Here is a 25,810-nt window from a genome sequence, read left to right as displayed (position 1 = left end):
ACTCTTTTGTAAAAGACTTTGTCTCCAGTTTCATATCACTCGTCTATGGGTCGCAGCTGCTCCTTTAGTGCTCTGCGTATCCTTTCTGAAGATTCTGCTTCTGTAAAAGCCTTTCTTGCAGCATGCAGGGCTGAAATGTGCTTGGCAATCCATTCGCTCTTGGTGGTGCCCTCTAGAGCTGGAACTTTGTCTATTAATACAGAGGGTAGGTTGGGATTCTGCCCGAACACCAGCTGATGTGGGCTGTATCCATGGACACTCTGCATAGAGTTCTTTGCCATCAGGGCCCAGTTCGTGGCAATACTCCAGTCACATCCAGTACTTGCTTTGACTTTCAGTAGGATCTCCGTCAGAGTTTGATTATGGCGCTCTAACAGTCCATTGCTCCACGGACTATAAGCAGGTGTTGTCTTAACTTCAATATTAAAGTTCTCGGCCATGTCTCTCACTTCCTCGTTATTAAATTCACCACCATTGTCATTGAACAACTTTTGTGGTGGGCCATGTACACTGATCCAATCATGGATAAAACGTTTGACTATTTCTGAAGACTTCTTTGTGGTTAAGACACTACCAGCACTGAAACGGGTGAACTGGTCAATAATGTGTAGGTACCAAACCCCAGGTTCAAGTTCGTGCAGATCTACAGCAACTGTTTCATTGTATGTAGATGCCAATGGTAAGCCGACAGCAGGTTTTGGTTTGGTCTTACAATATTTTTGACACACTTCACACTGGTTCACAACCTTTTTCAGCAGGCTGTTGTATTCTGTGTCCTTGTTACCAGAACTAGTCAAAAGTCTCTGTATTTTATCAGCAGAGGCGTGTCTAAACTGTTTATGAAGTTTCTCCAGAACTTTCATCTTTTTATTTGTGTTCATCTTGTCTGTTATAGTCAGTATTTCTTCCTCAGTAGCTTCTAATAGCTTATCAGAGTGAATAACATTTCTATTTTCACTGTACACAATGTTCACGCAGTGATGACCTGAGCTAGTAAAGTCCAGTTTGACAGGCTGGTTGAACATCACTACACTGTCCCTTTCCATGTCCAAAACGGTCCCTGCCCTTTTTAATGAGGTTTTACTCAGAAGCAGCGGGATGTCAGCACGTACTACTTCAGTTTCTATATTACACTTTGTGTTGCCAATTTTAGCAGGTATCTTTACCTTTTTTATGGAGTAGACGATTTTTCCATCTCCAAACATACGCTCCTCACCAAAACCAGTACCCCTAGTGGATGAACATGTAATACGAACAAAACAAAGGAGTAACAAACTTCAGCACCTGCTGGGCTTGTTGCAGCACAGATTTACACCTGCTTGGTTGCATTTTGTAGCAAAACATTATAAAAGCAAGCAAATAAACCAATTTATGTCTATTTGTAGTGATTGTGCTTCTTTGTTTTGAAATTGTCAGTCAGTCAGTCAGTCATTTTCTACCGCTTATTCCATAGTGGGTCACGGGGGAGCTGGTGCCTATCTCCAGCAGTCTATGGGCAAGAGGCAGGGTACACCCTGGACAGGTCGCCAGTCCATCGCAGGGCAACACACGGTGGCGCAGTTGGTAGCACTGTTGCCTTGCAGCAAGAAGGTCCTGGGTTCGATTCCGACCGGGGGTCTTTCTGCATGGAGTTTGCATGTTCTCCCCGTGCATGCGTGGGTTCTCACCAGGTACTCCGGCTTCCTCCCACAGTCCAAAGACATGCCTGTTAGGTTAATTGGTCTCTCTAAATTGCCCTTAGGTGTGTGAATGAGTGTGTGCATGGTTGTTTGTGTGTTGCCCTGCGATGGACTGGCGACCTGTCCAGGGTGTACCCTGCCTCTCGCCCATAGACTGCTGGAGATAGGCACCAGCTCCCCCGCGACCCACTATGGAATAAGCGGTTTTGAAATTGTATTAAATTAAAAGATACAGACAGTTGAGTCTGCCTGAAAAAATGCAGTCCAAAAAGGTTCTACAGAGTATTTCTACATACATTTTCACTACTTTCAAAATGTTTTATTTTCTTGTGTTTGGCTCTTGTATAACCAAGAGGGTTCCATTAAAATAAATAAAAACATATATATTCTTTGATTGAATCCTTTTCAAACTGTCGGCATGGATACAGGCTAAGTCGTACAAGTTTTCTATCAAAATGAAACAGTAAACATACATTAGATTAGAGAAGTTGTGTAAACTTTGTTTAATTCAACAATTAAATGTTACAAATATTGGCCTTACTAGGAAAAAATGTGGAGGTTCTTTGATGTACTGTAGTTAGTGGTTTTAGACCTGAGAGGAAAATCATTGAAATCCAAGATTATTCCAAGATTATCTCCAGTTATGCATCCAAAGCATTTGTGTCTTGCTTTTATGTGAATTTTAAATATCCTTGCAACAAATTGCAATAAAGACCATGTTTTATAACTTTAGTCAGTGGGTAATCAGCGCATCATTAAGTTACAGCTTATACAATTAAATACTCCAACATGTTTTTCATTCTAAACAGCTCCAGTGTTTAACCGGGGCTCGCTCTAAGCTACACCAATCACATCATTTTATCTGAGAGTCCTTACAAAACTTGTCCTAATATCATCATCATCGTAACTTATTAGTGTTGTATTAAACACATGAAGAGTGAATGCTTCACGATCCCAACCAGCTGATCTCTGGCCCGGTTTGGTACCAGCAGTGGTGGAAAACAGGAGTTCTACACGTTTATAGCAGGATTTATTAAAAATACCCCAACATAAGAAAAGGCCAAAGAGGTGAAAGTTGCCATTACAGATTCAGTAGAAAATATTGTTTGTAACCTTCTGCTTAAGAAAGGATATCAAAATAAACAGTGGGGAAGACAGGAGACAGTAAACACATGTTATTCAAATGCCTTATCAACTTTTTCTTAATGTTGCCTGGTGTTTTTACAGTATTTTTATTCACATATTTTTTTTGTCTGGTATTAGGCAGGTAAGAAATAAAAACTAAGGAGCAGTTTAGTACTGGTGCCTTTTGTGAAAAGCTTGTTAAGTGAATAATCATCAATCCAACATGTCCACTGGTTAAAATGACCTCTTTTGTAAAATCAACACTTTGCCTTTTATTTCAAACATCAAAGCAAACTTTTTAGTGCTTTTAATTTCCACAGAGCCCGTCTCATGGCAGAAGATTGAAGTCATTATTCGGTGGAGCAGAGGAATGATGTGTGCTTTAACATCTCATCAGTTCCTGCTTAGATCTAAGCTTTAAATCATGTCGAAATTGACAAACCTAAAAAATGATCTCTTTGCAGAGTCATTTAGGAAATGATGAATTGGAAGCAGTCTGACGAATGATACACAGCAGTATTACATCACTGTCCTCCCTTGTGTGATATTTTTACATAACTTGGATAGTTGAGGATAATTAATTTCAACCCAGCAGAAATCGCTGATTTGTGTGTGTTTCATAGAGTGCTGTGAACGTGACGAGAGATTTCGAGGGATGCAGCACCCTGAGGAAGTACTTCGGCCAGCTGCATTACCTTCAGAGCCGAGTACCCCTGGGGGGAGGCCAGGAGGCTGCGGTGCCCATCTCCTGGTAGGAACCTAGAAAGTTACATGAACACGATTTCCTCCTCACATGATCAACAGCCTGCATGTTTTACCTTTGGGCTGCAGACGTCTGACGCTTGTTGTTACACCTTAGACTTTGATCAGCATATTGACGTCGGCCCGCTTCTTTAAAACTGGAGCTTCAACATAAGAGAAGATAACAGAACAGTTTAACAGAAAAGAAGTTCTAGTGGTGCTTTGTTGTACATTAATGTCCAACAGAATCAAAGTGACTCTTTAGATTCCCTCCTTTGAAGGTGAATGAAGGCTCATTAACTAGAAGTAATTTGTCTTTTCTTCAGGAAGTGAGTCTTGCATTGACGTCGGCTGGTCTGAAAACTGTTTTTACTGCTGTTTCTAACGTTCATTCTTGCTAATTCTGTGCTTTTAATTCTTGCTCAGGACTGAAATCTTCTCCGGAAAAACAGTCACCCACAATGACATCAGCTACGAGCAGGCCTGCATCCTCTACAATCTTGGTGAGTTAAATCACTTACTGCAAGTTATCGTTTTAAAGATCGCCTCATATTTGTTTTTTTACAGAAGGTGTTTATAATAAAAATAAATATTAATAAAATGTGTTGCTGACTTGTAATGATGTATGGCTGCTGTTTCCAAGCAGTAGTTGAGATATTCTTGTGAACTAGAAGTAGGTGGGAAAAACACTGACGTTGAGCCACCTCAGTAATAAATGAAACAATATCTTAGTTTTAACAAAGAGGAGGTGTGATAATATGTCTGCATTGTCCGTTCTATTAAACCACTAGAGAAACATCTTGAATGTCAGCTAAAATGGTGCATTATTCCCCTGTGTTCTCACGCTTTAAAACCTAAACAAAATTAAAGAATTAGTTAAAAGAAACCAAGGACCTATGTTGGATCTTATTTATTTAAAAGGTTTATAGTTTTGTGATTTTCAAGCATCTTAAGCTGTGCTCAAATTAGTGTTCACCTTGTACTACCCATAATGCATTCCATTCCATAGTGGAAATAAACAGACATCTTGTCTTTTTGATTTCAAATAGCCAGCGACTGTGGTAATCTAATCATCTATACAGTCATATTATTCAGGAATGGCCAGTTTAATGCATTATGTCTTTAAGGAGCTGTTAAAGCATTCAGCTTCTATCCAACCACTTTATTTAGTTTGCTTTAGTTTACGACATAAATTGAAGTTAAGGAGAAGTGATGGGGGACAAGCATGTACTGCAGAGAAGTGCAGATTAGACCGAGATGAGAACACGACGAGAGATTTCGAGTCCTTAATGTAATTCAGATGTTAAACCTCCTCCAACCTATCTGTAAAATCTCTCCAGGAGCACTGCACTCCATGTTGGGAGCCATGGATAACAGGGTTTCCGAGGAGGTAGGACGGTTCTCTGACAGATTAACTGCGTCTGTGTTTGCTCTGCCTGTGTGACTGACTCTGCTGTGGTTTCAGGGGATGAAGGTGTCCTGCACACACTTCCAGTGCTCAGCCGGAGCGTTCTCCTACCTGAGAGACCATTTCAGCCACAACTACAGCGTTGACATGAGCCACCAGATTCTTAACCTCAACATCAACCTTATGCTGGTGCGTAATGTAAAACACAACAGGCCTACTTACAGTTACACACAAAAACATGTGAGAAACAGTCTGTTTCTGTTTCCCAGGGCCAGGCTCAGGAGTGTCTTTTAGAGAAATCCATGTTGGACAACCGGAAAAGTTTCCTGGTTGCCCGTATCAGTGCTCAGGTCCACTATCTCCTAATACTCATTATTTTCCATAGTATCTAAATGAACAGTGAGTTTAGGTTTTTTAAAGGTGTGTTGGTGTGGTGCTGTTAGGTGGTGGATTATTATAAGGAGGCCTGCAGGGCTCTAGAGAACTCTGAGACGGCCTCCATGCTGGGAAAGATCCAAAAGGACTGGAAAAAACTGGTTCAGATGAAGATCTACTACTTTGCTGCTATCGCACATGTGAGTAGCCAATAGGAGAGAGTTCTGTTTGCATCTGTAAGGGTTATGCACACATGGCCTTGGTCCTCTGTTTGAGACACATTTCTTTCCCAACAGCTTCATATGGGAAAGCAGGCAGAGGAGCAACAGAAATTTGGAGAACGGGTGAGTGCAATATTTCCTTTTACTTCAACTTTCACTGTGTTTTTGTTTTCTTCTCTGCTGGGATAAAATACAGTTAAGTCAATGACATTTACAGGACTTGGAAATCTTTGGAAATTGCAACAATTGTTTTATTTTTCCAGTGTTAAAATCATTGGTTCATGTTGAGGTTTTAATAAAACTATATTTACAAACCAAAAAGACAAATGAGGAATTGACTCGAGACAAAAACACAAGGCAGTACATTTTTCTACGTTTTAATGCCTGAGGACCGTAAACTCACTGGAACAATGTTTTCCAAATGATCGTTTTAAAGAAGTAGCTTAAGAAATATGAGATATATTCCTTTGTATTACCTGTAAGGAAAGGCTATAAGGTTTTTATTATTGTCTAAACTAGACATTTCATAAACAGACATAATATCAGACCTTTTATCCAAGTCAAAGCAATAAGGATTAGGATCCAGTACAGGTACATCTCCACAGTCTTCCCTGTGATTGTGTCGGTTTTAGCTTTCCTTCTCTAGGGTTGCATACAGGTTGGTTTTGTTAATGTCTGCTGATCAGACTTAAAGATAATTAATCATATTTTTGCTTCATTACAACAATGTTTTACCATTAGTGAGAAACCTTAACATATTTGATTTCTTCAAACTGTCTATTAATGTTTTATATCCCTACAATTGTATTTATTAACAGCACGAGTTACATCCAAAGTATTTCAAACACTACCACATAAATATTTGGCATCTTTAAAGTGCAACAAAGAGAACCAGTTTATATTTTGTTTCTGATATGTTTTTTTTCCAAGTAGATGAAAAACTTTGTGTACAGCTGAGTTTTAAAATTTAAACACCTAAATAAAGTTATGGTTTTGAATATAGTTCTGTCAGGCGACTGTGGCTTTGTGGGAAGAGGAGTTGTCTTGCAATCCAAACGTTGTGGGTTTGATTCCAGCTTTCTTCAGTTCAGTCCATTTACCATTTTATCACTACTGCCTTGAGAAATACCAGATTTGCAAATTATCCAAATGGCTACTGAACTGCTTTCATTTTCTATTTTAAATTGGCTCCATGCTGCAGACACGTTGACATGTTCCATCACAACTTTTTAAATCTTTGAGAGTATTGCAGAAACAGATACTGGTACTTGGTGTAGTCACTGCCTTGACTGAGAACCTGATCAGGTTTAAAGTATCAGATCCGGACATCTCTAATTAGTTTAATCCATGATAATCAGGCAAAGCCAAATAAAGCCAGTTGTACCAGTTTTCTGTTCTAGTCTCTACTGATTCATGTTTAGTTTTCAACTATAAATGACTGAAATCACCTCTTTCCTGCAGTTGGCTTATCTGCAGAGCTCTTTGGACAAACTCAATGAAGCCATCAAGCTAGCTAAGGTAAAGTTCTTCTTTTGCACATGGTGTCGCTGTAATTTTGAAACTTTATTCTTATATCCCAAATCAAACATTTTTTCCCCCCGTCATGATCCATCCAGGGTCAACCCGATAGCGTGCAAGAGGCCTTGAAGTTCACCATGGATGTCATCGGAGGAAAGTGAGCAATGGGTCTTTTATTGATACCATTTGTCTTGCGTTTTGCTACTAATTCATTAAGATGTGTATGTAAAACGATTGTTTCCTAATCTGCAGGTTTAATTCTGCCAAAAAGGACAATGACTTCATTTATCATGAGACTGTTCCTTCCCTGGAGACTCTAGCCTCAGTTAAAGGTAACAAATGCTGAAATGTTAGGTGACGCATGCATGCAAAACTGGATTTGCATATACTGTAGGTGTATGTCCTGCACAGACTTAGAAAGAATACTTGGAAGTTCTGTGGGTTTGACTTAATGTAGCAGTATTTCATGGATAAAAGTGTTACTCAAAAGCTTTCAGATTCTGCTGCCCTCTGGATCCTGATGTAGTAATCTGCTTTATATTGATATATTAAAAGCCAAAACTCATTAAAAAGAGCGTGTAGTGGTGAGTTATGTAGCTCCAAAATATAGAGTCTAATCTGAAATTATGTTTTACTGAATTTGCTTCCTCCATGATCAGATGTATTTATAGTTTGTTTGCTTCAAGATATTTAGTATCATATAAGAAAAAGCATGGAAACCATTAAATGATTGCTATTTTAAAACCTTCATCTGGATTTTTGGCATTTTTATTCAGACAATACAGGGAATGCACACATTGCTTTAAATGTAAAGGTACAAAGGTCAAAGCCAGTTATTTTGCCTGGAATGGATTAAAGGCGCTCCTGATTTTGGATTGTGATTTGTTTTCTATTTGTTTCCAGGTGCTCCTTTGGTGAAAGCTCTGCCGGTCAACCCCACTGACCCCAGTGTCACTGGACCGGACCTGTTTACCAAACTGGTCCCCATGGCTGCTCATGAAGCCTCTTCTCTGTACAGGTTAGTGATGTGTTGGTGGCGAACGAAACGGCTCTCACAGCCGGCTCTTTTGAAGTGAACGTCAGGAGTCGGGTCCTGATTGGGAGACGCTTATTTCCCCCTTCTCTCTCTCTCACTTTTTTCTCCTTTAACCACATTTGATTGGTAAATATGTGTGTCGCTGTCTCTGTCTGCACTAGCAGGGGGGTGGAGGGTCGGTAGCTATACACAAGTCTGTTCAATGTTGCTGCCAGTGTTATTGTAACTGTGAACTGATGGCTGCCTGGTTAATAAATCACTGGATTCATACTAAAAATGAAACTTTCTGTTTCTTAGCGTCTTGGTTTCACTGCATTTTAAATTAGTAATTCATTTATGTATGTTTTTATGTTATTGTGGGCAGGAAATTAATTCAAGTCAACAAAATCTTAAGAGCCGTTCGGGAGCCAAAAGAGCCGTCTCTCTTAAGTAAGCCGAGACAAAGAGCCATTTCTCTAAAAGGAACCAGAGTTCCCATCAGTAGAAAAGGAAGGCTCTTTCCATGTGAATAATACTTGGACCTTAGGATGTTGTAAAGCATGAAGTTTATTGTGTTTTTCAGCATTAAGAAGGTTTAATGTTGCCTTTATTGTCTTTTTACAGCGAAGAGAAAGCCAAGCTGCTGAGGGACCTCATGGTCAAGATTGATGGCAAGAATGAAACCTTAGAGTGAGTGTGTCTGTATATAAGACAGTTGTGTGAAAGCCTTCATACAAGTACAGCTAAACTATGAACAAAAAGGATTTGTTCAACAGATTCTTGCTGTCACAATTTATTTACCTGCATTAAACATTTTTTTTTTATCTCCCTGCAGGCAGTTTATGGACTCCTTGGGCTTGGAACCAGAGTCTGTTGACAACCTGGACATGTACAACCACATCCCTCCAGTCCTGATGGAGAAGTGTGCTGCCCTCAGTGTCCGACCTGACACTGTCAAGAGCCTCATTCAGTCCATGCAAGGTTGGTAGAAAGGACCTCACACAATGCCTCGTTAAAGCACTGATACCCCTTGAACCACAAACATCATTGTATTTAATTAGACATTTAGGTGGTGAACTAACATAAAGTAAAGAATGTGTTGTGAAAGGGAAAAAGTTTCATAAGTTAAAAAAAAAGATCTTACTAATGCAAACCTATAGAAGAGTAGCATATATTTTTAACCAAGAGGTGTTTAATCCATCATACAAATGTGGAAAGTGTTTGGCACAACTGCATACAAAAAATTGCCTTTCACCTAAACTGACAGGCACTGCAAGGACAGCATTAATCAAAAAAGCAGGCAAGAGGCCTGCCATAATTCTGGAGGAGCTGCAGAGATGACCAGCTCAGGTGGGGAAATCTGTCAATACTACGGCTATCGGCTGTGCAGTTCACAAATATGATTTTTATTGAAAATGGCAAGAAGAAAGCCGTTGAAATAAAGCCACAAGACATCCTTGCAGATTCACAAAAGCCATGTAAGGATAAATATTTGGAGGAAGGTGCTCCGCTTAAGTGACATGAACGTTTTTGCCCATGTGCTAAACACTAAATATGGACAAAAATTAACAATCTGTACATCACTGAACTCGCTGTGACACGTAGTGGCAGCATCATTCTGGGGGATGTCTTTATTCAGACGGGACAGATTAGCTGGTCAGAGTTGATGTGAAGATGGATGGAGCTAAATTCAGGGTAATCTTAGAAGAAGACCTGTTAGAAGTTGCAAAAGACTTAAGGCTGAGGTTCACCTTCTAGTAGAACAAACCTAAAAATACAGCCAGAGCTACAATGCAATGGTTTAAATTGAAGCATATTTTTCAAATTGGCCCAGTCAAAGTCCAGACCTAAATCCAATTGGAAATCTTTGGCAAGACTTGAAAATTGATGTTGAGGCTCGTCTAGTCTGACCAAGCTTGAGATTTTTGGCAAAGAAGAATAAGCAAAGATTTCAGTCTTCAGATGTGAGAAGGTGGTAAAGACGCACCCTAAAATACTTGCAGCTGGAACTGCAACAAAAGGTGGTTCTACAAATCCACAGCACACCTTTCAGATTTTATTTATAAAAAATATTTATAGATTTATTCCTGGAAACCATATATAATTTTCCTTCCACTTTGCAAGTTGGTCAATCACATAAAATCTCAATGAAATAGGTGAAGTTTGTGGTTGTGACATGACCAAAATGCTGAAAAGCCCAAAGCAGAGTAAATGCTATTTTAAGGCAGTCCAGATCTATTTTAGATGTATAAACCTTCCATCTTCGGGTTTGCAGTGCTCTCAGGAGTCTTTACCGACGTGGAGTCTTCACTGAAGGAGATCCGAGATGTCCTGGAAGTGGACGAAACTGGCGAGCGAGCCGTCCAGGAAATTTGCGGTCCCACTGCAGCTGAGATACATCCAGCTGCCCAGAGCCAGGGTCTGGCTGAAATTCAGAGGGACCTCGAGAAATACATGGAAGCCCATGAGAAGGCCAGTTTTACCAACACAGAGCTACACAGGGCAATGAACCTGCACATCAGCAACCTGCGCTTGCTTGGGGGGCCTTTGGAAAGTCTCAGAGAGGCCCTGCCAAGGCCGCAGCTTAGTGAAGGTGAGGGTATAGGTGAGTCAGTATAAGTTAGTATAAAGCTGTGAATGTATGACTGACATAAAATGCTTTATAGAGGAAATGGCAGGGCTGCAGCGCATGAAGCGGATTCTGGGAAAGGTTCAGGAGATGAGGGAACAAAGGGGCTCTTTGGAAAAACAGCTTCGTGACCTCATTCAAACAGACGACATCACCTCCACTCTTGTTACCACAGACAGAGCAGACATGAAGGTACATTACTACATACTTCTAATAAAGTACTTATGTGCATTGTTCCTTAAAGGAGTGCTTAGAAAACATTTACCGGAATTTGAATTTTTGTCTCCCTTCAGCGAATATTTGAAGAGCAGCTGAAGAAGTACGAGCAGGTAAAGGTCTATATAGACCAGAACCTCTCGGCACAGGAAAATATCCTGAAGGCCCTGACTGAGGCGAATGTCCAGTACGCCTCTGTACGTAAGGGCCTGAACCAGACAGAGCAACAGTGGAACAGCACAGTTCAGGGACTAGTGGGCTCCTATGAAGCGTATGAAGACTTGATGAAGAAGTCCCAGGAGGGAAAAGAGTTCTACGATGACCTGGAGGCCAAGTCATCACGTCTGTTAGAGAGAGCCAAGATCCTGTGTCAGACCAGGGAAGAGGAGAGGAAGCCCCTCCTGGAAAAGTAAGGAACAGTAAGAATTTATTCCTGATATTTTAATTCTTGAACCTAAACCAAGAACTTTGCTTTTCAGAGATAAAAAGCCCCCAGCACGACCTACAGCTGCTAAGCCACCCCTGAAGCCAAGTGCATCTGATGTAGACTCTGCGTCCTCTAGCCTCGAGGATCCAGAGCTGGCCAAGCTCAATGCAGCCATCATGGCCTTAGGGGGCGATCTGCCTAAGGACCTTCGAAGCTTCCCTCCTGATATTCCTTCCCTCCCTACCACTCCTGGTTGTCTGCCTGGTCCAGGTGGCAGCACTCTTCCTTGGCCAGGTGCTGCAGGCCTTCCTCACTTCCCTCCCAACCTTCCACCCCCTGAGCTCCTGGCAAGAATTGCTCAGTTTCCCACTTCGGGGGCTATACCGGCGCAGGGTTCCCTACCACATGTGCCCCTCCCACAGATGACTCATCATAGGCCTCCACAAATGCCCACGGTCGTGTCAGGTTATCGGGCACCTCCTCCTCAGGCTCCCCAAACAGGTTCCATTGCTCCAGTCCCTGTGCGCCCCTCCACCACAACTGTGGACAGCATTCAGGCTCCTATCCCCAGCTACACCCCCAACCCACACTTTCCTGTCCCTCCTCCTGCCTCAACTGGGTACATGGTACCACAGATTGGATCATATCCTCACATGATTCCCCACCCGGGAGCACCCATTCAAGTCCCAGGCCAGATACCAGCACCCCAACCGCAGCAACAGAGGCATCCACAGCAGTACCCCCACCCAGCAGCCCAGCCTCTTCCTCAGGGGTATCAGCCTGGACCAAGGGCTGCTCCTGGTCCTCTTAATCCAACTCAACAGGTTTACTCCCCTGGATATATTCCACATCAGCCTAATGTTCCTCCAAATTACCAGCAGGCATTTCCAGGTCAGCTTCAGCAACGTCAACAAAATGGTTTTCCTCCCCGACCTCAGGTACCACAAGGCTACCAGATTCCACAAAACTTTGTACCCCAGCAGCACCCTCAGATGATGCCAGGGTCTATCCCACAGCCCCCCCAAACTGCACATCCATCAACATGTTCAACTTCTCACCCAGCACCTCCTCTATCTGTTCCGTATTCACCCTATCCCAACCAACAGATACCACAGCACCAACAAATCCCAGTCCCTCCCAGTGCCCAGCATGTTCTGCCACACCCACAGATGCAAATGCCAGGTGGTCACAGACCACAGTTGCCGCCTACGAGTCAAACAATGCCTCCTGTGTCACTAAACTACATTCCGCCAGCTGGTCGGCCCCTTCACCCAACCTTGCATCCTCAGATGCCTCCTTCCTCTCAGCCACATGTGCCCTCTGGTCCCCAGGTCAACCTGCCAAGAGGCCCTGTGCCCCAAATGCCCCAGAGTGCATTATCTGCACAGCATCAACAGATACCTGGCCAACCTTCCATTCCCAGTGTTCCAGGGCATCCCATGCAGATCTCCAGCCAACCCCAGCCTCACCCTTCTCATCCTGGGGGGGGTTGCTACACTGGTGGAGCTCTAATGATACCTCAGCAGCCTTTGGCACCCCAGCCTACAACTCTCCAACAACCCCAGGTTTCTCTTTCTATGGCCCATTCCCAGTCTTCTACTCTATATCCTTCTGCAGCAGGGACAAATATACCTCCAGGTGGCCCACAGCAACCTTCTGTAGTCGGCCAACTCTCCCCTGCAGCGCCGCACATGATTCCATCCTGTCCTGTAGGCCCCGCAGTAGTGCAGCCAACCAACACTGTTGCCCTCTCACCTTCACCATCCCCGTCTCCATCTCCAGGTCCAGCCTCTCTGGGTCTGACACCTCACCCTGTAGCCCCCACTCCTGGAGGCACAGCCCCACCCACTCTTCCCACCCCCTCTGCTGTTTCTCCATCCACTTCCCTGTTTCAACGGCAAAACTCGAGTACAGATGATCTCCTCTCCTCCAGCCCAGAAAGTCAACACGGAGGCACCAAGGCGCCCACCAACGTTCTCCAACCCACCAAAGCTGATCCGCAGGACGGGGAGCGTCGAAAGAAGAGCTCCCAGGGAGTTCTTCTGATCCAGGGAGATCCGTACCAAGCTCCCGAGCGTGTGGCCCGCCTTCACAGTGAACTGGAACATTACACAGCCCATGTAGAATCCCTGGAGCACCCCTCAGAGAACGAAGGAGGGGTGTCAGTGCTGGACGCCCGCTGGAAAGAGTTGCAGGACAAGCAGGAGAAGGATGCCCGGCAGCTGTCCATTGCCATCGCCCGTTGCTACACAATGAAGAACCGCCACCAGGATGTCATGCCTTATGACTTCAACCGAGTAGTTCTGCAGTCAGGCAAAGATGACTACATCAACGCCAGCTTTGTGGATGACTTGTCACCGTACTGCCCTCGTCTAATTGCCACTCAGGCTCCACTCACCGGCACGGCAGCAGACTTCTGGCTGATGGTATATGAGCAGAAGGTCTCACTGATCATCATGCTTGTGTCAGAGCAGGAGCTGGACAAGGTACTAGGTTTTAAAGTGTGATAATTGTGAATTTAAGTCGTTTTAGAAGATTTCTTTTTTTGACTTGTGCCATTGTATAATGTTTTCCAGGGGAAAGTTTTACGCTACTTCCCTACAGAGCGTGGCCAACAGCTCTCTCAGGGACCAATCACACTCAGTCTTACCACACAGAAGATGACACTGACACACGTGGAACGTATGATCAGTTTGCGGTACCGTGACCAAAGCCTGAAGCGGACAGTAGTCCACCTCCAGTTTACATCCTGGCCAGAGCTGTAAGACATCAGTGTTATCAGCAGCTAGAGGTGTTCCTATGAAGCTTTTTCTGGTTTATATAACAGAATAAAGGAAATGTACAGCAGTTTTTTTTGCTAGATGGAGTAGTTTTGAATCCAACAAGAAATGAAGGAAATATCAGCCCCGATGTCTCTAACCTTCTTAAGTAATTCTTTCATAGTATATGCTATTGGTTAACTTAATACATTTAAAGACTAAAAATGTTGGGAGTTCCTAGTTTTGACGCATTTAATGAATAGAAGATAATTTAGATGTCTTTCTGTCTTAACAGTGATCAGAGCTAATTAAGGAGAATTTGGTCAGGTCCCATCGCTGGCTGATTGATGCATCTCTATTAAGAAAATAAAAAGGTTTGATCAAATAGAAAAAATATGTTGTATCTTCTTCTTTGATTAGGGGTCTTCCTGACAGCAAGTGCAACCTGCTGCGATTCATCCAGGAGGTTCATGGACACTACCTCCACCAGAGGCCCCTGCAAACTCCTGTTGTGGTGCACTGCAGGTGAGTTGTGGGGTATCGGTACAAAACCCAAACCCGGCATCTGATTTATGTGTTCTGGCACCAGGGGTTGTTTTTCAATCACGATTCCGCCATTTAGTGTCTTCTTCTGCCACCTGCATTAGTAGTTGGATGTACAATGAATGTTCAGTTTTACAAATTTGTAATAAAATGTTGACATTGACTGTAACTCTTCAGGCTGCCGGTCATCACAATATGCTGTTTGCTTGTTATTTAAGTTAGTACTAATATCAGCGTTTGCATTTTCTGTCTCAGCTCGGGCGTTGGACGCACCGGCGCCTTCTGTCTGCTGTACGCGGCCCTGCAGGAGCTGGAGGCAGGAAACGGCATCCCAGACCTTCCATTGTTGGTGAAGAAGATGAGACAGCAGAGAAAGAACATGCTGCAGGAGAAGGTCAGATACCGAAATGGGAAGTTGTATTAGGGGTTAAGCTGTGATTTAGATCAGATTAGCCAAAGACAGAAAAAACACCAACCCTTTGACTTGGTTCATATTTATCAGGGTTTGTAGATCATTACTAGTTTTTACATTTTGCTCAGTTGTTATAAAATATTTATTTATATTGTGGATTATTTTTCTGTTCCTCCAGCTCCACCTGAAGTTTTGCTATGAAGCTGTGTTGAAGCACGCTGAGCAGGTCCTTCTGCGCCATGGAATCACTACTGCCACCTACAGCAAGAACATAAACTCTGCAGCCACAAAGGTTTCCAAGAATTCTTACTTTTTTAAATATTTTTTTATTCTCCAGTCTAGTTTTTATTTAAAAAAATATAATACCCACAAAAAGAAAAACCCCAACCCAAAAGAGAGATTTAAAAAAAAAAAAAAAACGTACTTCAGTTGTTACTTGATACAATCACAAATTTACATTTAAGGAGATTTCCAGCTGGTGTCAAACGCTGTTGAGTTTGATGTCCTGGAGGCGAACAGATAAACAAACATAACCCTAATTTTAAAATGCAAACCATAATAAGTGGGGTTAAGTTATTGTGTTTACAGACTGTTAGGTTTAAACACCAAACACTTTCACAATTCTGCACAAAGAAAGACACAGAGAAGTTAGTTCATTTTAACCTGCAGGTGAGAGTGTTTTCAGAGGCTGCTCAGTTACAATCCTCCACCAACACTCTCTGAGACAGCCCCTGCTCTCTCTGCCTTTTATTCATAAGAGAAGAGGCCCTGGTTACAAAATGTTCCAAGCACAAAACAGGGAGAGATGCACACTCATATTGATTAGAAACAGCTGCACTGACAGAATGTTCTAGAACATCCTGTCTCTATCTTGCAGCTCTTGTACATATAAGATATAATCACTCTGAACAGCAAGCTTCACTTCTATTAAAGTTAAAACATATATAATCATTAATTAACCCTAACATTTTCCTCCTCTTTATAAATGTTTTAAACACTTGATACATCAATCATTAACCTTTTCTTCTCAGATTTTCAGTTAAGACATCATGGTGTGTTTTATCTGTACATGTCATTAAAAAAGTAGCAGGAGGTCTTTAAGTTTACTGTATACAACTAATTGTCGTCAGGGTCAAGATACAGATCAGGGAAATGCAGAGAAGTCTCTTCTTCTTCCTGGTCATCATCATCATCATCACTGGCTCCTTCTGTCTCCTCAGGTCTCAGGAGGGCATACATCTCTGACATTTCTGTTTTGACTGGCTGAATAGCAGAGGTTATTATGCGAGTGCACAAAGCTCTTATACACGGAATACAGCAACATCCACACAATGTGAGAATAGCTGCAAAGACTGCTATTGACATAAGGATAGACAACACTAATTGTTTATATTTACCAAACATTTCTCCAAAACCATCCCACATTGTGGTGTCAACTCCAGAATGATCTTTCATTTTGCTGTTAAGTGACCTAAGACCCTCCAGGGCCTTGGTGAGGCTCCCATCAGCTGCGGTGTTATTTGGAATAAATGTACAACATTGATGGCCAAATATTGAACATACTCCACCTTTTTCAGCTAAGAGCATATCGACAGCAATTCTATTTTGGAAAGCCATTAAAGAGGTAGCTGACAATTGTTCATGGATGGCTGAGAATCCTTCTTCAGTTTTATTTCCTAGTCGTTGCACATTGTAATGGATGTAATTTATTCTGTCAACATTTTTATTTATTGTGCACCACCAGCATATGGTGGATTCAAAACCTGCTGCTACTTGATCTGCTAACTTATATTCATCAGGAACTCCTCTTGGTATTCCTATGCTATCTATATAAGTAGGGTCGTCTTTACTCCATCCTGATCTTTTTACTCTACTTTTCCAGGTATGTGGAAATATACTGGCTACTGTTCCCAACAACTCTGCCACTGAGAGTGGAATGACAGACACGGGAAATATTAATGACACTGATGCACACAAACCAGTTGTGTTGTATGGCAACCTGTCATACAGTTTATCGTCTCCACACCACCACCAGATGTCGCTGCGTGCTTTAGGTTTAAAGCTGACACCTACTGTTATGGTGGAGGTACATTGATCTTCATTAAGTCTGCTTATGTTTGACCCCACACCTGTTCGGTTTATGCAAGAAAAATTTCCTGGAGCAACCTTATTTGAAAACATCGGTTTTTGTTTTTCAGCTGTAGTCAAGGGATAAATCTTATCCCACATAGTACAGTTTGTTGAGAGTCTTGTGCTGTTCATTACTTCTACTAAGCATTTTTCTGTCAACGTTGAGGGGACCACCTGTAACAGTGGTCTGGCTCCCATACATACTACACAATCTGTTTTTACTGCCTGGGCAGCCTGTTCTGCCATTAAGAGCCAGTTGTTATCTATTTTAGATATTCCTGTAGTTATTTTAAACCAGTCGTCTGTGGTCAGGTTCTCAGGATCAATTCTAACTCCTTTCTCTACTGTTTTTTGAGAGAGAGTCGTTGTATTCTTATGTTCACAAATAAACAGTAGGAAACTGGGATCCGCCCCTGATGAATAGGCCCTTAGTAGGAAAAGCCAACAATCTCCCTGTAAGTTGCTCCCAGGGGGTTTTAGGGAGGTTTTTGTAAGATTCACAGTTAGATATATAGCTGTACTTGTTGCGTTAAGTTTGAATAGTTTTTTCTGGTGCTTTGCATATGCAGTAGTGCCCCACGTTGGGGTCCATTCATTATTTGCATCAGCTACTATTGTGGCCCATTGTGTTTGTTTTTGATCATTAGTCAAGTACCATTTGTAGTTTTTATAATCTTGGCCTTTTTCTGTTTTACGGCTAAGACTGGTAAGTGGAATGACAAGATTCGTGGTGGTGTTTGACTGCACACACACCATTAATCCGAATTGGTAAGCTCTTTTTGTTCCACACCTGTTATTGTCGTCAGATTCGTCAAGGTCAGATGACCGGGATCTTTTATGCAGTGTTCTATGATTTCTTTCCCATATTAGCAGGGCACCTACAATTATGATCGAGATGACGCCCCCTATTATCAATATCTTTTTGTGTGTTGGCGTGAACATCTTTCTGTAGATTGGCGCCCTTCCTAAAAACCTGTAACAGAGCTGTGGACAATCTTCACCGGTTTGAGACAGCTGCAAACTATGATTGCAGCTCCCTTTGTAGCCGGACTTTCTCTGAAGGTCAGATGAAGAGCTACAATGCTACAACAGATACCACAATGCTATAACCACAACACAAATTATGATGGTTAGAATAAACACTGCTATTAAGAAACTTATTTTAGTCCCCTTTTTGGTCTGAAGTTCCCTTGTGCATTGTGTTTAGCACAGATCAAACATGTTCTACAAAAATTTTTTGAATAAGAGTTAAATCCATATGTTGTGTATATTTTGTTCACTAATCCTACCATTCCTCCTCTCGAGACATGAGAAACTCCATGACTCGAAATTGCTGCCCATTTGTATAGGTTTTTTGGTAGGATAGGTTTATTTTCTGGTACCCGTCTACAAATAATGTTTCTCCATCTGTCAGAGGGGTATCTTTTAAGTCTTTTCGGCTTTTTGCTATTTCTTCAGATAATGTTTGGTTTAGTTCTTATTAAAAATAAAAAATAAAAACTCACTCACTGATGAACACAAAAAATGAAGGGCATATTATATCTTATAATCTTAGTTTGTTTTACCCAGTTTTATAGATACAACATACAGTTTCAGTCAGCTTTGTATTTAGTTCAAGTAACTAAAGTTTGTTTCAATTAACTCAAGTTTTCTCTATTTCAGTCCAGTCCAGTAATTCTGTTAAGGTTAATTTAATCTTATGTTAAGTTTGAGTCTAATTCAATCATTTTGAACCTGACTGGAAAAAGTCTAAACATCTGTTAAAATCTTTTTGTTTTACCATAGAGAACTGACCTAATATTATTATGGTAATGTTGAGGACTCTAATTTTTACATAACATGAAACAGACATTTATTTCACAAAAACAGAAAGTCAAACACAGACATTTGTCCACATGAAAGTTTAAATAACCTGTTTGTAAAAGAATTAGGAAAAATTGAAGACAGATCTATGAACTTTCCTATAGTTATCAGTATTTTTAATACAGGTAGAACCTTTGCTATCTTTATATGATTTTTCGGAAAAGATTCTGGAAACCTTATTAAGATATAAATTTGGCAAAGATCATCAGAACATCAGACCTTTATTAGCGCTTTTAATGTCCCTCAAAGATGCATTACAATGAAATCAGTCATTCCCATTCACACACATTCACACACTACTTACTTATTTCTCTGTCAGAGTAATTTTTATTTGCAAAGATTTGAACATAATTTGACTTCTATTATTCTTAAAATGCACATTGTTTCCTCATAACCCCTTTTGTTTCCACAAGGTCTGTTTTGAACGCTTCAATTCCTTTTTTTTTTTTTTTTTTTTATTCACCAAGAATCAATAAGGTGGTCTTAGTGGATCCACCTTAAAGGTGTTATCTGTTGGGTGTCATGTTATCATTGTCAGGTCAGTGAGGTTCATAAGTCAGTCAGAACCTTGGTCATTTGTTCTGTGCACATAATGTTTCATAGATCCAGCCTATGATTAATCAGCAAAACGTCCACCTATAGGAGAAAAAATGATTGTTAATGAATGAGCTGCATTTCCTAGGAACACTGTCTTCCTCCTGGATGAGCATCACCTGTTGAAAAACTTTCATCATTGTTTGTTTCACATATTCACTCACATCTTTATATTATATCAGTAGGTGAAGTTGTTAGTATCTCATGTAGACTGACATATACTGTTGCATTTGGAGAAGATCTCAGATTAAATAAACTTAGTTAGAGCTTCAATCCAGGTTCATTTTATGTCTGCAGACTTTAGCCAATTTTTCTTTTCTTTCTTTTTTTTTTATACATAAAGAGCAAGATTCAAAACATTTTCAAAAGGCAGATTGTGGCAGAATGTAAACAAAACTGCTTATTGATTGACAAAATAACATTCAAGCACACAATCACCATATTAAAAGGCTCTACTTCTAGAGAATCACTAAACTTCTGGGGTCCGGTTTTGGCCCGCGGACCTTGAGTTTGACACATGCAGGGTAGAGTTACAATTTTTTTCAGACCTTTCAGCAGAGACAGGCTTCTGCTGTTTGCAGAAGTTTTATCTTTGTTTTCAGGCAGCTGCATCTCTTTGTCAAGGTCGTTTCACAGAGCTGAAATTTAACTTCTCTCAAAGAGGAAAAATCAAGAATGCACACAATCTGAGCCAAATATGGAATTATTTCCCTGTAAAATGAATCTTTTGCATTTTATCATGATATTGTTGGTAGTATAACACCATAGAATGATTTTTAAAGCACCTGTTTCTCACTAATGCTTGCCTACAAAATCTTTTACTCTCAGATTACTTCTTTAACAACTCTAGTCATTGTTCACTGGGTTGTCCAGTTGGACAGTTTCCATGTTGTCCACATTGTCTCTTGAATCTTTTAAATGCATAATCTCCAGTTTAAGATCCCCGTGTAGTTTTAGGATTTCAGTGATAATTAAGTTACCTGAAAATCCGTATTTTTATGCCATCGTGTACATATTTCTGTTAAATCAGAGCTTTTTCTCTGTTCTTCCCCCATTGTTCTTTGTTATTTTTCTCTTTTTAGTTTTCATTATTGCTAATTTTAGATCCCCTTGTAATTTTAAGACATCCTTTGTATCTAATTTGCCCAAAAACCCATGTTTTTTATTTTTTATTCCATCTATGACAGATCATACCTGCTCCTTTTACATAGTTCTCCATAAACTTTACCTCCCCTTCTAAGTCAATTAGTTTACTTTGTTTCTCTTTACTTTGCCCCTTTCCCATTTTGAACTAGATTTAGATCCAGTATGTTTTTTAATACCTGGTGTATTCTAAATACTGGATTTATGTATTTGAAAACAGGATGGTGATCAAGAAGTCAGTTGTGGTAAAATCCACTTCAACCCTGTTCAGGTGGGATTTTCTTGCCTACAAGCATCCACAAAGGCTCACCATTTACTATCTGTTTTCAGTTTATATGAAAAGTAAGGACCTAATGGTCATTACGATTCCATTCACTCTTCCACACGTTTTTCAGTCACACTTTTTTACGCGTTTTACTCTTACTGTAATTACTTTCACAAAAACATAACAGAGGACTCCGCCGTCCTGTGTAGAGTTTAATTAGTCTATTTCAACTAAGGGAGTCTACCCTCCTGCGGAATTTAACTGTCTATTTTAGTTCAACAGAGGACTCCGCCGTCCTGTGTAGAGTTTAATTAGTCTATTTCAACTAAGGGAGTCTACCCTCCTGCGGAATTTAACTGTCTATTTTAGTTCACCTGATAGTGTCTAGAATTGTCAGGGTTTCTCTATACTGTACTATTTTAGGTCATTTGCATTTCATCACTCATTCCTTTTAAATGAAAGACCTACTCACTGGTTCTCTGTGTCCTCGGGAGTACCGTCAGCCGTCAGACCCCAGCCTGTCAGGGAGGGACCAGTCCCGGAAAGGGTATTAGTACTGTGGCCACAGATTTGTCTGGAATCTCACTCACCCACTGGGATCGTCAAGCGTCTTGGTCTCCGGCTCGAAGGACCATTTATGTTAGGTTTAAACACCAAACACTTTCACAATTCTGCACAAAGAAAGACACAGAGAAGTTAGTTCATTTTAACCTGCAGGTGAGAGTGTTTTCAGAGGCTGCTCAGTTACAATCCTCCACCAACACTCTCTGAGACAGCCCCTGCTCTCTCTGCCTTTTATTCATAAGAGAAGAGGCCCTGGTTACAAAATGTTCCAAGCACAAAACAGGGAGAGATGCACACTCATATTGATTAGAAACAGCTGCACTGACAGAATGTTCTAGAACATCCTGTCTCTATCTTGCAGCTCTTGTACATATAAGATATAATCACTCTGAACAGCAAGCTTCACTTCTATTAAAGTTAAAACATATATAATCATTAATTAACCCTAACACAGACCTTGCTGTGTTTTGACTGTTGCAGACAGAGACAGTGCTGCTGAATTTCTACAAGTCTGTCGAATGAAGATCCAGAACATATTTCCTCAGTTTTAAATGTTTAGAGAACTGTATTTATTTTCATGCCCCTTTTTATAACTGTATGAAGACAAACCGGATGTTTATTACTGTATTTTTCTGCTCGTGTTTTGCACTCTTCATTTTTAAAGGACTTCTGCGAGTTCTGGTCAGCAGAGGTACCCACTTCATTTTCAGTAAAACAGAACCAGAACAAATCTTTTTAACCGTTGTCTTGTTTGTGAACTCCCTCCCCAGCCTTACTCCAGACAAGAGTCTCAGCAAGATATCGTCCTCGGTGGTGATATGCCTATCAGCTCCATTCAAGCCACCATCGCCAAGCTCAGCATCCGCCCACCCAGCGCAGACCCCACCATGGAGGGCAGTGCTTCCTGCGGCCCGGAAGCTATGTCACCAAATCTGGACTCAGTGGGCGATACGCAGTTGTTTCAGGACCTCTGTCCTCTAGCTGATTCTCAGCCTCCCTCATCCTTAAGCCCGCCTCTCACCTCTTCCACTCACTCTCCTCCACCGCCTAATGGCATTGATGGTCTCTCCCCATCTACTCCACCTGCACCCACCCGTCAGCCAGTCCCAGAGTCAATACCATCCATCAGTCCACCTCCTGCATCCTCTGTGGCGGCTCTCTCATCGCTGGAGCTTCTGGCCTCTCTGACGCCTGAGGCCTTCTCCTTGGAAGGAGGAGGTAGAGGGAAGCAGCGAGTGACCAAGCAGAACTTCCTGCAGCCAGCCGAAGGTCAGGGCATCCACGGGACCCGAGGCGACGACAGCAGCGACCCGCTCAGTAGCCTGGATCCACTCTGGAGCCTCAACAAGCAGTGAGGCGAATCCTGACTGCTGCTTATCCCTCACTTTACCACCAGGGGTCAGCAAAAGGCCTGTAGCTTTTTCTTATCCTGCTTTTAAGAAAAACACTGAATCCTGGGAGCGTCAGAAACACTTTAGTGGTGATTACCAAGATGTGCCTGTTGGCCAGCGGTAGCAGAGAGATCCCCGAAACAAAAACACTTGCTTCTCTTTTTTTTATGGTGGATTCTAGGACCCAATCACTATGCACTTGCATCTCTCAGATTGCTTGGTCACCCTTTGCTGCTTTTCGTTTCGTTTGAACAGATGTGCACTTCCAGCTCCAACATACGGGCTGTCTAAAAAGTATGCACTCCAGTTTTGCAATCCTCTTAACATGAGGCTGTTCAGGCATGGCAAGGCTGCTGTGAGCCTTTAGGCACACAGGCCGAGCTCGGCTAGAGTCGTTTTCAAGCTCTGTCATCACGGTAACAGAACCGCAAACAAATTGGCACGTTGTAACAAGTTGATTTTTTTTCCTTCTCTGTAAATATCCTAGATAAACATTTCCAAAAGAAATCTTCCTTTACTGAAAAATCACAAATTGTTCATTATGTAAAAATATTCAATAAATCCAGTAGAGAAAAAGATGTATCAAAGCTTCTTTATTTGAAAATTAGTACAAAGTCTTACTGTTACAAAATAAGTTACCTCTGTTACAACAGCCTGCAGAAATTAATCACGAGAAGGAGATTATGTTTTCTCAGATTATGCTGCAGGTTTGTGTTCGCTGCCCAGATGTGGAGTTGAAATGATATTGACTCATTTCTAACCGGCAGCAGACTTCTGCACACTTACAGGAAATGTTCACTGCATCCACAAACTGGAGAAAACTACAGAGAAGCTGAAAGCATCAGCATGACAAGGTGTGTTCGAAGTAACAATACGCATCAAGCTCATCATTTACCCAACAAGGTGCTGCAGAATATGGATTATTTAAAAAGGTCCATATCCAAACCAAAACATTCAGAAAAAGGCTAAGACTAAAGTGAATTCGCTGTCTTGCATTTTGGAAAATATGACTTTCTGCCACTTTTATCTTCTACAGACAGCTTTTATAAGCATTAACCTCATGTTTTACAAGTTAGTAAAACAAATCAATAGCTGCACGATATATTAAATGTCAATATTGATATATTCAGTTTCAGAGGACTGCAATCATGCTCTGCATCCCAGTAACATATTTAGCCACTGGGATGGGCATTTTCTTCCCACACCTGATATAGCTGTTAATGGTAAAGGTCAGGGTTGGTGTGGATATTGATGAAGGACAAGAAGAAAGAAAATGTGGGATATTGTCATTTCAATATTCATCAATATCACAGTTGCAGGTTCTCTGAACATCGAGCAGCGAAAAAACATTCCCAAGGGTAGGTTTAGCGGTGTGAGGAACACATTACTTTTGTTTGCTTTCTGTTGCTATCCTACCTGGATGTAAGTGCTCCATTCTCTGCCCTTAAAAGCAACATTTTTATTCTCCAAAATACCAAACTTCAGCTTTAATTCATTCACATTTCTAGAAGGAGAAACAGTTCAAAAATATATATAAAAAAAAAAACACTAGACAAATCCAGTTCCAAAGCTTTTCTCGACTAGACGACAGAAAACAAATGACTACTAAATGAACATGGCAACAATGGCAAGGAGGGCACGTTAACTGGAATCTGTGGGAAGCAGCTGCCATTTGAGACTCCTTGTCTAAAACAATAGAAAACTCAGGTTCTCCTAATCTGCAAGGGTCAGCTGCTTGTTCCCTGAATGTAAACATGTTCACAGCATCCCAGAGAAACCAGTGCTGTGGACGTGGTTTGACGGCCTAAACACACCCACCTCTCCTAGCTGGAAGCAGACGTTAGCAAAAGTGCATTAAATATGTGGGCATTATATCAGAGTTAGTTAGTAGCGCACTCAGTTGGTGTTGTGGTGGCAGTCTGGCCTGAGGCTACCGTTCAGGAGACACACAAACCGTAGATGGAGAAATCTTTAGATAAAATACATTCTAGATTTTCTTTGCTCAGGAAAAACAGTCAATCTTGATGTTCTTACATTCATTCTGTAAGTGAAGAGATCAGGGACTGACTACATAACTTAGATTTTCTTTTTTTTTTTAAATGTAATGGGAATTTAAAAAAAAATTGCTGCTGTGAAAGAGCAAAGAATTATATTTTTTTCCAGTTTATCTGTAAATCTGCAGGTAATTCAAAGAATGCAACGTTGAAAATGACCAAGTTTCCAATGACAGCTAAAACTGTCACTTAAACTAAAATCCCTTTTAAAGATCTGAGTGGGTCTCATTTAAATAATGCAAACTGGAATGAAGTTGTGTAGTTTTCCTGTATTTTTCTTAGAAATGGACTGGGTCAGATCTGCCTCACATTTACGGGTTTGTAAAACGTTTGACTCACCAATACTGATTTTAGTTGACTGACTCCTCTTTAACAACTATAATTAAGACTATTTAAAAATATTTTCCTCTGGTCTGCCAGGAGTGGTTACTACATACTAGTTATTTACACTGTACACGTGTGACTGTAAAACCTTACAGAGTAGGCATTTTAAACTACCCTTAGCATAAGTAGCTTTGGACATCAGTCTCCATAAACATTCGCCTGTGAATATAAATCCATACCTTAACTCTGAGAGGCCAGCAACATTTCCAGATCCAGCACGTTCCATGGCAGATGGCAGTTGTGAGCTCAGAAGACTACATAAAGTGTCACTGCCTGAAGGAACCACCAAACGTCCTGTTAAAAAGCTTCTTACACCATTTCGTGTTTCCTCTAGATTCATGATTAAACACCTTA

The 25,810-nt window shown here is 41.2% G+C and overlaps 1 protein-coding gene across 1 annotated transcript in view; it reads left to right on the top strand.

Moving 5' to 3' along the window:
- ptpn23a (protein tyrosine phosphatase, non-receptor type 23, a) overlaps nt 1-23,596 on the top strand; it is a 29,627-nt gene extending 6,031 nt beyond the window's left edge. Inside the window, exons 3-24 of the mRNA XM_047361079.1 lie at nt 3,428-3,555; nt 3,972-4,048; nt 4,886-4,935; nt 5,011-5,142; nt 5,223-5,303; nt 5,397-5,528; nt 5,625-5,672; nt 7,011-7,067; nt 7,166-7,224; nt 7,320-7,399; nt 7,971-8,085; nt 8,707-8,772; nt 8,918-9,063; nt 10,358-10,675; nt 10,749-10,903; nt 11,005-11,336; nt 11,407-13,840; nt 13,931-14,115; nt 14,534-14,638; nt 14,912-15,050; nt 15,247-15,360; nt 22,398-23,596. Of these exons, the coding sequence (XP_047217035.1) occupies nt 3,428-3,555; nt 3,972-4,048; nt 4,886-4,935; nt 5,011-5,142; nt 5,223-5,303; nt 5,397-5,528; nt 5,625-5,672; nt 7,011-7,067; nt 7,166-7,224; nt 7,320-7,399; nt 7,971-8,085; nt 8,707-8,772; nt 8,918-9,063; nt 10,358-10,675; nt 10,749-10,903; nt 11,005-11,336; nt 11,407-13,840; nt 13,931-14,115; nt 14,534-14,638; nt 14,912-15,050; nt 15,247-15,360; nt 22,398-22,982 (5,538 nt within the window). The 3' untranslated portion in view covers nt 22,983-23,596. The remainder of the gene's footprint in view (nt 1-3,427; nt 3,556-3,971; nt 4,049-4,885; nt 4,936-5,010; nt 5,143-5,222; nt 5,304-5,396; nt 5,529-5,624; nt 5,673-7,010; nt 7,068-7,165; nt 7,225-7,319; nt 7,400-7,970; nt 8,086-8,706; nt 8,773-8,917; nt 9,064-10,357; nt 10,676-10,748; nt 10,904-11,004; nt 11,337-11,406; nt 13,841-13,930; nt 14,116-14,533; nt 14,639-14,911; nt 15,051-15,246; nt 15,361-22,397) is intronic.
- Nucleotides 23,597-25,810: the final 2,214 nt, after the last annotated feature.

This window comes from Girardinichthys multiradiatus, chromosome 3 (genome assembly GCF_021462225.1).
Source record: "Girardinichthys multiradiatus isolate DD_20200921_A chromosome 3, DD_fGirMul_XY1, whole genome shotgun sequence".
Classification (NCBI taxonomy): Eukaryota; Metazoa; Chordata; class Actinopteri; order Cyprinodontiformes; family Goodeidae; genus Girardinichthys; species Girardinichthys multiradiatus.
This window is presented reverse-complemented; position numbering and strand designations above follow the sequence as displayed.